Raw genomic sequence first — 14837 nt, 5'->3', positions numbered from 1 at the left:
TGCAGTTGTCATTGACTGAAGTCATTTCAAGGTCAGGTCCCTTCTCCCAGGAGTCTCTTATTGGTCAAAATAATTGAGAGATTTCTTGTGATGTGTGGATCTTGATGAGGTCTCAGAAAATCATGGTGCTTTTCTGTGCTGGAGCTGTGTCCTCCCAGGGTTAGGCATGCTCTGTGTCTGATCACATGAGAACTCAGTGCAAAGTGGTGATAAAAATGCACTTGGCAGGTTCAAGGCATCAGGTGTTTGCTTGTATCATGACAGCCTCCCTCAACTCATCCTGGGCCATTTCTAGGATACTTTCTACTTTATTTGGAGATGGACACATTTTATTGCATTCTTTACTAGTCTCAGATATCTTGATAGAGGGATCTATATTTCAGATCCTTTTCATCTCTTTCCTACATGTTCACTAAAGACATGCTGAGTTAATGAGTTGATGGATGACCAAGTACCTGCAGTGCCTTGACTTGAATTCTTCAGTTTGGTTCTTCTAGAATATGTTTGATGTTTGGAAGAAATTTAAGGATTTCTTTAAGATAAATATTAAGGGATTTCTTCTTTTTGAAAAGATGTTTTATATTAATTATTCCTAATTAGCATGAACCTGGGCACTGGAGATGGCTTCTGTGGTAGGAACAATCTCTTAGGGCTAATTCCTTGTGCTGCTGGAGATGAGGTGGTTGCAAGCTGCACTCCATGCTTCTCTTGGGAATAATCCTTGTGAATGATGAGCAAGAAATGCTCATTACTTCTCTGGCAAAGTTTGGGTCATGTCCAAAGAAGCTGATTTTCATGATGGCTCCATCTAGTCCTCAACCGGTGATGAATTTTGTGTTTTAGATTTAACACAGTCAAGCTAAGGTTTGGCCAGCTCAGTGGATTATAGGAAACCTGTAGCTACTTCCAACTACAAGGATTACACTGGTTTCCTGTCTAGGTGAATGTTTCTAGAGCTTCATGCATGGCTGGAGGTGAATGCTAGCTGAGTTTATGTCTTGTATGACTTAAGGGTATTTTCTGGAGCCTAAGAGATGCCAACAGCCTGAGGCACAGGGGTATGTTTATAACCTTTAAGTATCAGTTTATTTTTTATTAAATTTTTTTCTTTTATTTTACAATACTATTCAGTTCTACATAACAGCCACAGATTCCCTTGTTCTCCCCCTTCCTGCCCACCTCCCCTTCCTCCCAGCCTACCCCCCATTTCTACCACCTCCAGATCAAGGCCACACCCGAGGACTGAGATCGACCTGATAGACTCAGTCCAGGAAGGTCCAGTCCCCTCCTCCCAGATTGAGCCAAGCGTCCCTGTATAAGTCCCAGGTTTCAAACAGCTATCTCATGCAGCGAGCCCAGGACCTGGTACCACTGCCTAGATGCCTCCCAAACAGATCAAGCCAATCGACTGTCTCACCTATTCAGAGGGCCTGATCCAGTTGGGGGCCCCTCAGCCTTTGGTTCATAGTTCATGTGTTTCCATTCATTTGGCTATTTGTCCCTGTGCTTTATCCAACCTTGGTTTCAACAATTCTCGCTCATATAAACCCTCCTCTTTCTCGCTAATTAGACTCCCAGCACTCCACCTGGGGGCCTAACTGTGGATGTCTGCATCCAGATTCCTCAGTCCTTGGATGGGGTTTCTGACATGACTATTAGGGTGTTTGGCCATCCCATCACCAGAGTAGGTCAGTCCCAGCTGTCTCTCGACCATTGATGCCAGCAGTCTTTTGTGGGGGTATCTTTGTGGATTTCTGTGGGCCTCTTTAGCACTTTGTTTCTTCCTTTTCTCATGTGGTCTTCATTTACCATGGTCTCCTATTCCTTGTTCTCCCTCTCTGGTCTTGATCCAGGTGGGATCTCCCGCTCTCTTTCCCTCGACCCTCGCCGTTCATTGCTCCCACTCATGTCCATGCTGTTCATGTAGATCTCAGCCATTTCTCCGTCATTGGGCGATCCCCGTGTCTTTCTTGGAAGTATCAGTTTTTTTCTGACTTACTCCCCTTTACTCCTCCCTCCTTCCCTTCCTCCTCTTTTTTCCTTCCCTTTCCAGTATTTCCTTACCTAATATAGCTGCATGTAGCCAAGGCTAGCCTCAAACTTACTATGTATTGTCAAGAATGACCATAAGCTGCTCTGATCCTCTGGTTTCTACCTTCATAGTGATAGAATTACAAGTGTGTGTGTGCTACACTTGATTTATTCAGTGCTAGGGAATGAACCCAGGGCATCACACATGTTAGACAAACACTATCAACAGGACCACACCATCAGTCAGAATCTCAGTTTTTCAATCTTTAAAAGGGGATAGCAATGCAAGTATTTTAGGGTACAATGGGAGAGAAATTAGAATGTGTAACATGCTAGTGCACAGTTGACAGGTCAGGCACATGCCACTGACAGTGGTGATAACTGGAAGTTGTAGGAGACAAAATCTCCAGTAACCCATGGCAGTGCCAGCCCTAGCACATAAGACCAAAGAATTTCAAAAGGATCTGAAAAAACATGAGGACAATCTTAGGAAAGAAAACTCAAGCCATGTGCTTTACACCTTGATAATCACAAGTCCTGATTCATGTGTGAGTGGCTGTAACTCTTCTGTGTCCCACCACCTGGAGATCACCTACCCAGAGGAAGAACAGAAAAAGACAAGGCTTGTATCTTCACTCTTGCATGGATTTTTAATCCCAGATGCCCAATTCACCTTTTTTTTTCTTGTTAATTCTTGAAAAAGTTTAAATGGCATTTCTAAAAACAAACATCAGTAAAGCCTCTTCACATGAATGACCCCTTTCAGTCAATAGAAAGAGGCTGCTGAGCTGTAGTTCCAAGTATTTAGGAAGCACAACTCCAAGCTCTGCTGACTAGCTAGCGAGTTTTTGCCTCACCTTGGATCAATTGATCTCCATGTTGGAAGCTCGGGATGTCATAGAAGGGCTCTCAGACGGTAGATGGAGTGGGTTCCATACTGTACACTTGATTTCAGGTCATGGCCCTGTGTGCTGTGTTTTGATAATTTTCAAGAAACCTGGTAATGAGGATGTGGGACTGATGAGGGCCACAATGCCCAGAACTAAAGCCTTTGTTCTTTCCCTGCAGCTATTTTGAACTGGAGAGCAGTGGCCCAAGGGAAGAAATACGCTACCATTACATCCATGGAGGGAAGCCCCGGACTGAAGCCCTTCCCTACCGCATGGCTGATGGACAGTGGCACAAGGTCGCGCTGTCCGTGAGTGCCTCCCACCTCCTGCTCCACGTCGACTGCAATAGGTATGTTTGACGTTGATCTTCCGTGACCCTACCCTTCAAATCTCATTCTGTAGGGGGAAGGGGGAAAGTGTTAAACCGTTCCCTCCCCCTTCACCAAAACCAGGGGACCTTAATTGTCATTTAACCTACTGAATGGGCCATTAGGCATGCTGAAATGACCAACTGTAATACGCTAAGAAAACAGTTCATTAAGATGAAAGTGTATTCTGTGATTAGGAACAAATGTAAAAAAGGTTGATTACAGATTGGGGACTATTAACTGCCCCTCAGTGAGCTCTCAGCACTGGCTGAAGTTCCATGGAGCTGTGACCACAGTTAACTGTGATATATTGTTGAGTTCATTCCGCTTGGAAGTGAAAAAGCCAGTCTCCGTTAGGGTGACTCTGAGAAGCTTTGTTGCTAATGTGAGAGATTCTATTTTATTTCATCAAGTGCAGCTTTGATTAAGTTAAACAGAGACGTCTTAAAGAGGTTTTCTTCGAGTCTTTTACAGGTGAGACCTCCCATGTTCTGCAGGGGAAGGAGTGTGCTGGCTTATCCGTGGGGGGCAGTGACACCTGGGTGGGTGGATCTTCATAGGAGGTTGTTGGCTGTGGTGAAGAAGAAGTACTACTACCTCCCATGTCTGTCTGTCTCTGCAGGCAGAATCACTGATAGCTGAGGAGGGGAGGGGACCATTGGTCTCTACTGTATCATTTGTGGATGGACAGCTGGATAATGGTGGTCAATGTCTTGATCTTTCCACACCCACTGAAAATTCTTTTGGATAGTGACCCAAGACTCATGATAGAGTTTTTTGTTTTTTTTTCTCTAGGCAGTGTCCTTGCATTATTACTTTCAGCAATGATGCTACCACAAGGCATGTTCCCTGGGGCCCAGCGTATAGGACAAGCATGATAGGATAGCCTCTCTTCTAAAGACCACTGAGATGTGAGTGTTCCAAGGGCACTCTGCAGTAGACTGTCAATGTGATGAGAAGATGCTGCAGTGTGCTTACTACCTCAGTACGACAGTCTCTTCTAGAAGACTGGAGGACAGGGGAGTGTGTCAGGATCCAGGCAAGGTCTACCATATTGAATGGGGTTTGATCTTTCTGGATATGATTTTTTTGAAGATGCTTTCCAGACATTTGAGGTATTGATGTTTCCCATGGATATAATGTGTATGCCCAGGAAGAAACACTGGTTCTTTTAGCCCACAGACCTAGGCTGCACAGCTTGAATGAAGGGATCCCTTAGCTGCCTCTTCATGTCTACCTTGATGAGCACATTGTATCCTCCATTTTGATAGAACCAAAGTGCCTTCTGTCTCCATGATCCCCTGACTACTCAGGTGCTTCCCCCATGGCATTGCAGAGGGGGGAACTGCAAGCTTTCTGACTCCATTGGCAGGTTTTGGAATTTCCACCAGAGAAGCCCCAAGATTCTGGCCCTATTCATGCATTGTTGCATTTGTATACATCTTTATTCCCAACACTTTATGATTCCTGGACATTGTTCACTTTGAAGAAGAGAAAGGTAACCGAGTGTGTCTGCTAGGTTAGTGTCTCACACTCAAATTCTCTGTTTTCAGTTCAGTATTCTCTTCCTCTCCTCAGCTACTTGCTGCTTGCATGAGTTCAAACAGCTTAATTTCTTTGCATCTTAGTTTCATTTTCTTTTAAATGGTATTATTCACATTCACACATAGTACTTCTAAGTGTGCATTGTGTAAATGACATTTTAACCAATGACAAGTAGCAGACAAAATGGTGGTCTCCTTTGATGGGTCCCCAGGAGATGATGTAACCTTTGTGTAAGCTTACTTGGTCATGTCCCCAGAGTGATGAAATTGTCTCACCATACATTTATTGTCATATACTGTCCTGAGGCACCATAGATCCGCATGTGTTCATGGACAGAAATGGAAAATATTCTGAGCCTTAGACCTTAGTACTCAGTTCACATCTATCTTTGCTGCTGTCACTTATTCCGCACACCTGTGGTATCTTTGACCTTTCCTCAAACCACTCCATGGCCTGTCCATTAGAAGAGTGACAGGGAGGAGGACAGGAGCACTGTAGCTTTGGGCTTGGCCTCATTTTGGCAAATGAGTGTAGAGGTTCCTATATATTCCCTCCCTCCCCCCTCCCCCGATGTGTTTCACTCTCTGGCTTGTGGCTAACATGTAAGATCTTAGGGGATGTTCGAGTTTGCCATTGCCGTAATAAACACCACGACCAAAAGCAGCTTAAGGTGGAAAGTGTTCATTTCCACCTAACAGTACACCATCAAGGGAAGTCAGAGCAGGAGCTCAAGTCAGGAATCTGGATGCAGGAACTAAGCAGAGACTATGGAGGGACTGCTACTTACTGGCAGTCCACTGGCTGGGCTCTTCCACATCAACTGGCCTACAAGCCAGTCTGATGCAGGCATTTTCTCCAATGGGGCTTCCTTCTTCCCTGATGACGCTAGCTTGTGTCATGTTGACATCAAATTAGCCAGCACAGGAGAGAAACATATAAAGCTATTGATAATTAGTGAGTGAAGGGCCCCAAACATAAACACACCTTTTAGATAAGTTGGTGAATAACAGACCTAGAAAGGAAAGATGCATTTTGATTCTTGTAGAGGAAAAATCTAGAAGCATGGGTTCCAGAACAGTGGAGTACATGCATAATGTTACCTGGGGAACTTACTCAAAACATAGGCAGGCAGGGCCCTATCTGACCTACTGAGGGTAGAACTGAAGATGCTTTTATTTTTAGAAGATACCTAATATTTGTACACATTTAGGGGAACCACATGAGAATTCAATGCAATATCCAATTTATTATGAAATTTGGGCAATTAACTATTATCTCCTCACACGTTTATCATTCCTATGTGTCTGAGAACGTTTGGATTCTTCTAGCTATTCTGAAATATAAACTGTTGCAGACAAATTTAGCCCACTGAGCTGTAGGATTTCAGAACCATTTCCTCCTATCCTTTTGTTATCTAACTCTTAATTCCTACCCTCTAGGGATCACTACTCTATTCTCTCATTCTGTTTTAATGTTTTAGGCTTCTACAAATGAGTGAGAATGTGAGCTATTTGTTCTAATATGGCTGGATTATTTGACTTGACATCATAGTCTCTACTTCCAGCCACATTGTCACAAACACCAGGCTTTTGTTCTTATTGGTGATGGATATCTCACTGCGTATATTTTATAAAGCTCTCCCTATTGGTTTTGTATAGAAAATTTAGTCTTGGTGCATGGACTGGCATTCCAGAGCCACTGATTGAGCAGAGGGGAGGGTGATGAAAAGGATGGATGCTTATGAGAAACCTGGGCTTGGAAAATCCAGCACTGGAAGTGCAGCCCTGGGGAGGAGGAGGAGGAGAGGATGGGGAACAAAGTAGAATACAGGGCAAAAGGCAGACCTGTTCTCTTTACAAGTTGCTGTCCAGCAAGCATATGCTGGGCCTAGAGTGACAGTGGCTGTGCCACTTGTACCAGCGTACTGGTCTACCCCTCATTGTCCAGAGTGAATGTCACAGAGACTTACTACCCTTCCAGCTGTGCCTTTCATTCCACCTTGAGATCATTTCTATTTTGTTTTATCTTTCTTATCCTGTCTCATTTTTTTCTCCCAACCCATCATTCATCAGAGTCCTGCTGGTTAGGTGGAGCTGGAGATGATGGAGTTAAAATTGACTGAGTGTTGACTGTACTTAGCCATTTACTATAAGATTTTATTTTTAGGATGAGGGAACCGAAGATTACATGATGTGTCAGCAATGTGGTGTTAATGAATAACTGCACTAGGGTTTGGACCCAGGTCTGACTGGGAGTGTCTGCTGTGACTGCTCAGATCTGACTGGGAGTGTCTGCTGTGACTGCTCAGGTCTGACTGGGAGTATCTGTTGTGACTGTTCAGCCACACAGTGATGATGGCTACCACTAGATTTACAACATAAAGAAAGTCAAGGATGGCTCAGGAGCAGAAATTTGCCCCTTTCTCATATTTTCCTTTCCAACATTCATATGTGGAATTTAATGAACTTGTGTCAGGGAATAGACCTGTGTTACTGAACATCTACTACTGGCTTGGTAATGTGCTAAGCTAAGCTAGTTCTTAAGATAAAATTTAGTGACTGCTTTATTAGGCTTATAGATTCAAAAATTAAAAGGGCCCAGAGAAGATAGATGACTAAGTTTCAGTCACATAAGCATAAAAACAAAACCTTGAGCTGGGAACCACTTGCCAAACCTTAGCCATACCATATCTCCAAGTCACCTTTATAGTGTGCTAGCATTGCATGCTGCTTGAGACAAAGTCACAGTACCAGAGAGTCTTCCAAGGACAGAGATGTTATAGAAGGTGTGAAGATCATCTGAGATTAAAGAGCCTGCAGAGTAGGAGGGAATCTTAGTTATACTTCAGTCAAGGGTTTAGTGCTTGGTGGTTTGAATAAGAAATGCTCCCTATGGGCTCATATATGTGAACACTTGGTCCCCAGTTAGCTAGAGATATTATGGAACCTTTAGGAGACAGAGCCTTGCTGATGGAAGCATGTCAGTGGTGGGAATGGGGTTGAGACTTTGTAGCCTGGCTCTACTTTTAGTGTGCAGGTGAAATGTAACCTCTTGGCTTCCCACCCCTGCATCCATGCCTTCTCTGCTATTATAGACACCTAACCATCTGGAACCATAAGCCCAAATAAATGCTTCCTCAGGTAGCTTTTGATCATTTTATCACAGCAGCAGAAAACAACCAATTTAGTATCTATGCAATGAACTACAAAAATGAAACATCAAACATCAGTGACCAGGCCAATGAAATGAAGACAGTTCTCAAAAGAAATACAAATGACCCTAAGTATTTTTAAAGTGTCTAACATCTTTAGCCCTCAGAAAATGCAAATTAAAATTGAATTGATAATTCTATCTCATGCCTGTCAGAATGGTCACCACTGAGGAAACAAATAATAATGATAAATGTTGGTGAGGATGTGGAGAAAGAGGAATCCTTACCCACTCTTGGTAAAAGTATTACTGGTATTGCCACTATGGGAATAAGTGTGGTTGTTTCTCATGAAACTCAAAATATAACTACCATATGAGCCAGCTGTACCACTCATAGACACACCCAAAGAACAACATCCTACCACAGAGATACTTACATATCCATGTCTACAGATGCTCAATTCACAATAGCAAGGAAACAGAATCAGCCTAGATGTCTGTTCATCAACTGATTGATACATAATTAAAATGTGCCACATATGTACAACGAGGTTGTATTCAGCTGGGAAAGAAAAATGAAATTATGAAACTGTCAGGAGAAATGAGTGGAGCTGGAAAATATCTTAAGTGAAATAACCCAGTCTCCTAAAAACCCAAACCATCAGGTTCTAGAGGTGAGGATACTGGAAGGGGTCTCATGAGAAAGGAGAGAAGGCTTTAAGGAACACAGACGATGCAAATGTGGAAAGGGGAGTGTGAAGGCTGGGTTGGGGCAGGAAGATGGGCAAGGGAATAGGTAGGGAAGGGTGAGTTTAAATCAAGCCTGTGTGAAATGACATCAAGAACCCTGTTACTTTGTCTACCAACTAAATAATAAAATGATTTTTTTCCCTCTAAAAGATGAAACAATTTCCCAGGCAATCACATTATTCTGAAGCATTTTAGCCTGGAAGGATTTCTTCCCCTCCCTTTTTTAAGGTTAGAATTGAGAAATGGAGCTAATTGCACAAATTATCACCAGAAAAACAGCTGCTATTTTAGTCAGTAGACAACATTCTCTGTCGGCTGCTGAAGCTCACACTTTCCCAATAGCTTTGTCTGTTCCAATGGGCCTGCTTAGCAGCTCCAGGTAACATAGCTGGAGATCTCGAGTGAGAAACCAGAGGACCAGTTCATTGGTTAGCTAGGCTGGTTATCTCCATTGCCTTAGTTTTTAATTTTTTTCCTAGCTGCCTTTTATGTTAATAGCTTCCAGTAAATTTAGAGGCAGTTAATGATTACTAGGTGGAGGAAGGGTTTATGTAGCTACACCCCTTCCTAGGAGTCATTGGTGGTTAATGGTTGCTGGGATAGGGAAGACATTTTCTTCAATAGTGTAGCCACTGGTAAGTTTCTCATGTTCCTGTAAATAACCTTTTACCTGTGCTCATGTCATTGGATCACCAAAACAAAACAAATAAGAAGATACAGTATAGAAAGGTGGGATTAGTTTTGAGGAGAAGATGTGTCAGCAGGAGTGGGGGTAGGGTGATACAGGGCAGTAGCAAGTTTTACATACATTATGTACATGTGTAAGTGTCATAGTGAAATCTATTATTATGTGTTATTAATAGGTACTGGCCACGCTGAAAATGAGACCTCTGGTCTAACCCTCTGCATTCTCAGCTCATGTGGTAGCATTGGCCCATGACAAAGGGCATCAGTATGGGATACAGATATGTGGCTTTTGATCTTCCTCATTAACCATAAAACAGATTTTCTTTCTATTATTTTGGTTAGTCTGTTAGCCCATCAAATTAATTTATTGGTTATACTGTTTCTGCCAGGCCAAGTAGGGCTGAAAAAACAAGAGCCCTAGCCACCAGGAAGTTTATGGCTTTTAAAATTAGTTTTCCAAAGTCCACTCTAAAATCACCCCACCCTCAATGACTCGTCCATGTTCTGATATCAGAGGCAATCTGGCCCTAGACCTGTGAACTGGCTGATATGACAGTATATAAGGGCAGCTGATCTTTGGAGAGAATTGAAAATAATTATCTTCTGATTTCCTTTCTATTGCTGTGGTAGACATGATGATCAAAATCAATTTGGTGAGGAAGGGGCTTATTTTATCTTATAGTGTGTAGCCCACCATGAAGGGAAGTCAGGGCAGGAGTTCAAGGCAGGAAACTGGGAGTAGGAAATGAAGCAGAGGCCGTGGGGAAATGCTGCTTGCTGGCTCAATCTCCATGACTTGCTCAGCCTGCTTTCTTATACAACCCATGCATGCCCAGGGTGGCACCACCCACAGTGAGTTGGGCCCTTACATGACAATCATTAGTCAAGAAGATGCTCCACAGACTTCTCCAAGCCACTCTGGTGGAGACATTTTCTTCTTTGAGGGTTCCCTCGCCCTCATGACCTGAGCTCATGTCAAGTGGACAAAACCTAAGCAGCCCAAGTCTGTTGTATCAGCCTTTGACTGTCAGTGGCAGTGGCCTTGTTGGCAGTGGGGGGGGGGCAGGCTTTGCAGAGCTCTCCATTCAGTTGTATTCTCTGGGGACTCTGGCTAATACCTTTTGTTGCTACTTTCAATCTACATCCTTCTTCCCCATCTGCTAGAAACATCATCTCCAAAGGACAATTGGTCACAGCAAAGCATAACTCTGAATTCTTTATTTTAGAAAGTTGGTTGCAATTTAGTTTGTGTGTGTGTGTGTGTGTGTGTGTGTGTGTGTGTGTGTGTGTGTGTGTGTGTGTGTACTTGAGGGTACACATATACTGCGGTGTGTATGTGGACATCAGAGGACAGCTTGTGGGAGTTTGTTCTCTCTTTCCACTAGGTGGATCTTGGGGACTGAACTCAGGTCATTAAGCCTAGCCAGCCATGAAGCTCTGCATACTTGTTCAGACTTTAAAAAAGCATATTTGGTCCATGCAGGTGCATGTGTGTACACTGCCCCCACCCCCACCCCATGCATGCAACCTGATTGTCACTGAAAGTTGGCTCAGTGATTCTATTCTATTTTATTTATTTTATGTGCATTTGTGCTTGCTGCACATGTATCTGTATGTGTATTTGGTGGCCACAGAAACCAGAAAAGGGTGTTAGATCCTGTGGGACTGGAGTAATAGATGGTTATGAGCCTCTAAATAGATGTTGGGAATTGGATCCTGGTCCACCAGGAGAGCACCCAGTGCTCATAACTGCCCAGAGATCTCTCCAGCCCCTCAATGATTATACTCTAGTTAATAAATATATTAGATTCTTATTTTAACACTTACTTATACAGAGCCCATCCAACCTTTGCACCCAGCTGATTTTGTAATGCACATAGGATTGGAAACTGAGCTCATTATGAATCACAGGAAAAGCCAGTAATTCAAGGTTTCTGCCCAATATTCTTCAGTACTTTCAAGATTCAAGCATCTGCTTACATATGTAGATTTTTTTCATAATGGAATGTGTTGATATGGCATCTTCCACAGAACTGCTGAAGTATCTACAAATATTGTTTTATTGTTTTATTAGGCCTCACATTCCTCCAAGTAGTTAGGCTATTTGTGTGATGAACTCTATGAGTTTTATACAAACACTGCTGCAGTATGATAGGGCCATGAAAAGATGACTGGCAAAGGCCAGGCGTCCCCAGAGAGCAGCCAAGACTCCCTAATTCACTAGCTCTGGCTTCCCTGCTTGATACATTCTTTATACAGGAAACAGAAATGCATACCACATCTCATTAGCAAATCTCATTAAAATAAAGCCAGGTAGCTAGCATATGTCTCATCCCAACTAAGAAAACAGTTTTAAATTCTCAGTCTATGAAGAATCACAAGCAAGCTGGGAAGATAAGCCATACCCATGCTCAAATTTAAGAAATAGTCCTGTGCAGTAGTTCAAGAGGTACTACAAGACAAGGCATGATGGATTGCTGCATTTCTGGTACAGACTACCAGGCCTGAGGATCCCAGGCAGCAGAGCTCCCGGGATCTTCAGGGGGATGTGCAATAGCCTGTTTCTCACTATCTCAGGTAAAATGAATGGAGGTTTCTACAGCTTCACAGGATGCTATGTGAGCTGTCAGCCATGTGTGAGTGGGACATGAAGCACTGTTCATGCTGCAGAGATTGCAAAGCCAATCATAGTCTGGAAGAGTAGAATATGTGTAAAGGAGAGAAATCCTACAGAGAGGCAGAGGAGGAAGCATGGGAGAGGGAGAAAGGCAAGGGAAGAGGATTCTTCCATGTTTCGTATTCCAGATGAGAGCTCTGCTATTTAACACAGGCTGAAATGAATTCTTAAACTCTCATCTTGGGTTTTGCCATTTGTAAAATGTGATTTCATGCAGTTGTGTAGGAGTATGAAAGGCAATCAGGGCCTCGTTTTCTCATTCTTTCATTGGCCAAGAACTGTGCTTGCGTTTGTAAAATAGGAGCCATTGTGACTCTTCTCCCACAGAGTTGTGGGAATGTAGCTGGAGGGTGCATGTTAAAGCGGAATATTTCAAGCTGTAGTCTTTAAGTCTTGTGGCATGGAGATGACTTTAAAGTATGAGGCTGGAACAAATGCAATTCAGTCAGACTTTCAGTTTGCTGGCAAGAGTGGCTTATGTTCGAGATTCATGGTCCAGCATAAGGCTTGAGGCCAGTCAGGTCCCTGGAGTTATTATGATTGACAGCTCCCAGGAATGGCTCTCCAGTAGTTTGCTTTTGTTCCTAGTCTTAGTACATCATGGTTGGGCATGGCTTTTATGATAGCAGAATCACTTAAAAAATGTGTGACTGAGGCAAAGCAGGGAAGAAGATCCTTGGGGTGAGGAAGTCATTGCTGGTCCTCACAGAGTTTTAAAGATGTAGTGTAGCATCTTTCTCTCTTTTTTTCCCATTATTAGTGGAGGCAGAATTTACATCTCCCAATGGGAGCCAAAATTATGGTTTGTGAGAGAATGTAAAACTTTACTACGTAAGGGAAATCATCCATTGCAGTTTTCTGGGTCTTCTAAAGACCTCATGGATGAACAAAACAGTGTTCTGCCTTGAAAACTTGCCATGTTAGCCAGGAAATATTCTGGACTGAATTGATCTAAAATAAATACTAAATTATATGACTCAGAGAAAGTTGTTTACTGTCTCTGGACTTCAGCTTTCCTATGCTTTGATTTTTCCTTAAGATTTATTTTTATTTTTTTTTTGTGTGTGTGTTTGTGTGTGTGAATGCCACATGTGTGCAAGTTCCCATGGAGGCCAGAAGAGGGCACCAGATACCCTGGAGCTGGAGCTACAGGTGGTTGTGAGTTTCTTGACATGTGAGTGCTGGGAATTGAACTCATGTCCTCTGGAAAAGCAAGAAGTGCTCTTAACTCACCCAGCCCCCTCTCTATCCCCTGGGATTTACCTTTCTAAGTATATAGTGAGGAGTTAAAAGGATACAACTTTTAACTCTACTTCCAGTTTTTGCCTTCTGGGCATCTCTGATTTTATTTTACCCAGATGTAGATGGGTCTTACATTTTCCCTTCAGAACTCTGGACAGTTCCATGGCCCAACACACTCTAGACCAGGGCACTTCCTTAATGGACCAGCAGGGGCTCTACAGTCCTGTGAGGTTTGCATGTAGGTGCAAAGACTGGAATTCACTTTCCATAAATGCTTGCTCTTTCTTTCTAACTAACTGTCTCTCACTTTGTCAAAGTAGCTGCTATCCATGCAGTTTGGATTGAGAGGGATGTTGAGACAGTGGACAGCCTTGTGGGTGGAGGTGAAAGCTGGTCTGGGCACGTAGGCTTTGATAGTGTGCTGACCTACAAGAACAGCAGTGTACTGTAGCAAGCGGATATCACATAGTTGTGCTGTTGAAATAGCACAACACGCTCTGAATACTGAAAGGGAAAAAAGCCCTTGGATTCCATTTGGTTCCCAAGATTGGAATAATAATAAGAGCAAAGGGAAAGAGTGAGGTGGCCAATGGGATACATTCAAAGTTGTAGCAGAATGGCAGGGGTCTTCTAATTGTTAGGGCATGCTAGATATTAGAGAGTCCAATGCCTTTTTCCAACTGGGCTCCTCATCCTCTTGTTTCTGGATCCTATGGCTTATTCATTTCAACCTCATTAGGTGGACTCCAGGCTTAACTTTCCTCTATATTCATCTGCTTCACTAGCAGACCTATTTCTAATTTTGTCTGTTCGGGAACCTTCCTCTTTTTCTCTTGTACCCTGATGGGTTTAAATATGTCTTTAGTTAACTGTGGCCTCAGTGGCATTGAGAGGTAGGAGGTGGAAAAAGTAATTGAAGCAGGCATGGAGAGTGCCTTCATCGTCCATCCATCTGCCTGTGTGCCTAGGCTTCTGAAGGTGCAATGTAAAGAGGACAAAGTACACAATAGTCTTCCCTTTAACTAATGGTTTATTGGCTGAAGCTACCAATCGATCAACAGGAAGCTATTTTATTACATACACAAGGCTTAAGGTGTATTAGAATTGAGAGAAAAATAAGCTCCTTTTGTAGCCCAGTGACTTCATGAATGGCCTTTTGACATATCATGTAATGTCACAGTGGTGGCTTTGCAGAAAGGGCATGGGAGGGCAATGGCCACAAGAGAAACAAATGTTTTCTCACAGAGAGTGTCGATGCTTGCATCTTTATCATTATGATTTTACTTGTTCTGTGGATGGATATGCATAGGTGTCTTTTTAAAGGAAACAACAGAGAGGAGAAGATAGACAGTCAGATGAGGATACACCTAATGGGATTCTACTTGAAGAGATGCACATTTATGTATTAGTTTTCTCTATTTCTTTTGTGCTCACACTTGCTGGCTAGAGGAGTGCTGAGGAATAAAAATTGCATGTGCCATGAGGACATTTTAATTG

The 14837-nt window shown here is 42.9% G+C and overlaps 1 protein-coding gene across 3 annotated transcripts in view; it reads left to right on the top strand.

The window, feature by feature from the left end:
* Positions 1–14837, top strand: part of Nell1 (neural EGFL like 1) — an 850243-nt gene that overhangs the window by 159262 nt on the left and 676144 nt on the right. For all 3 annotated transcript variants that reach the window (XM_042277006.2, XM_042277016.2, XM_076543299.1), the window contains exon 4: positions 3100–3270. In XM_042277006.2, coding sequence (XP_042132940.1) covers positions 3100–3270 — 171 coding nt within the window. The remainder of the gene's footprint in view (positions 1–3099; positions 3271–14837) is intronic.

The sequence above is a fragment of the Peromyscus maniculatus genome, chromosome 1, assembly GCF_049852395.1.
Source record: "Peromyscus maniculatus bairdii isolate BWxNUB_F1_BW_parent chromosome 1, HU_Pman_BW_mat_3.1, whole genome shotgun sequence".
Lineage (NCBI taxonomy): Eukaryota > Metazoa > Chordata > Mammalia > Rodentia > Cricetidae > Peromyscus > Peromyscus maniculatus.
Note: the sequence above shows the minus strand (reverse complement) of the source record. Positions and strands in the feature narration are given on the sequence as shown.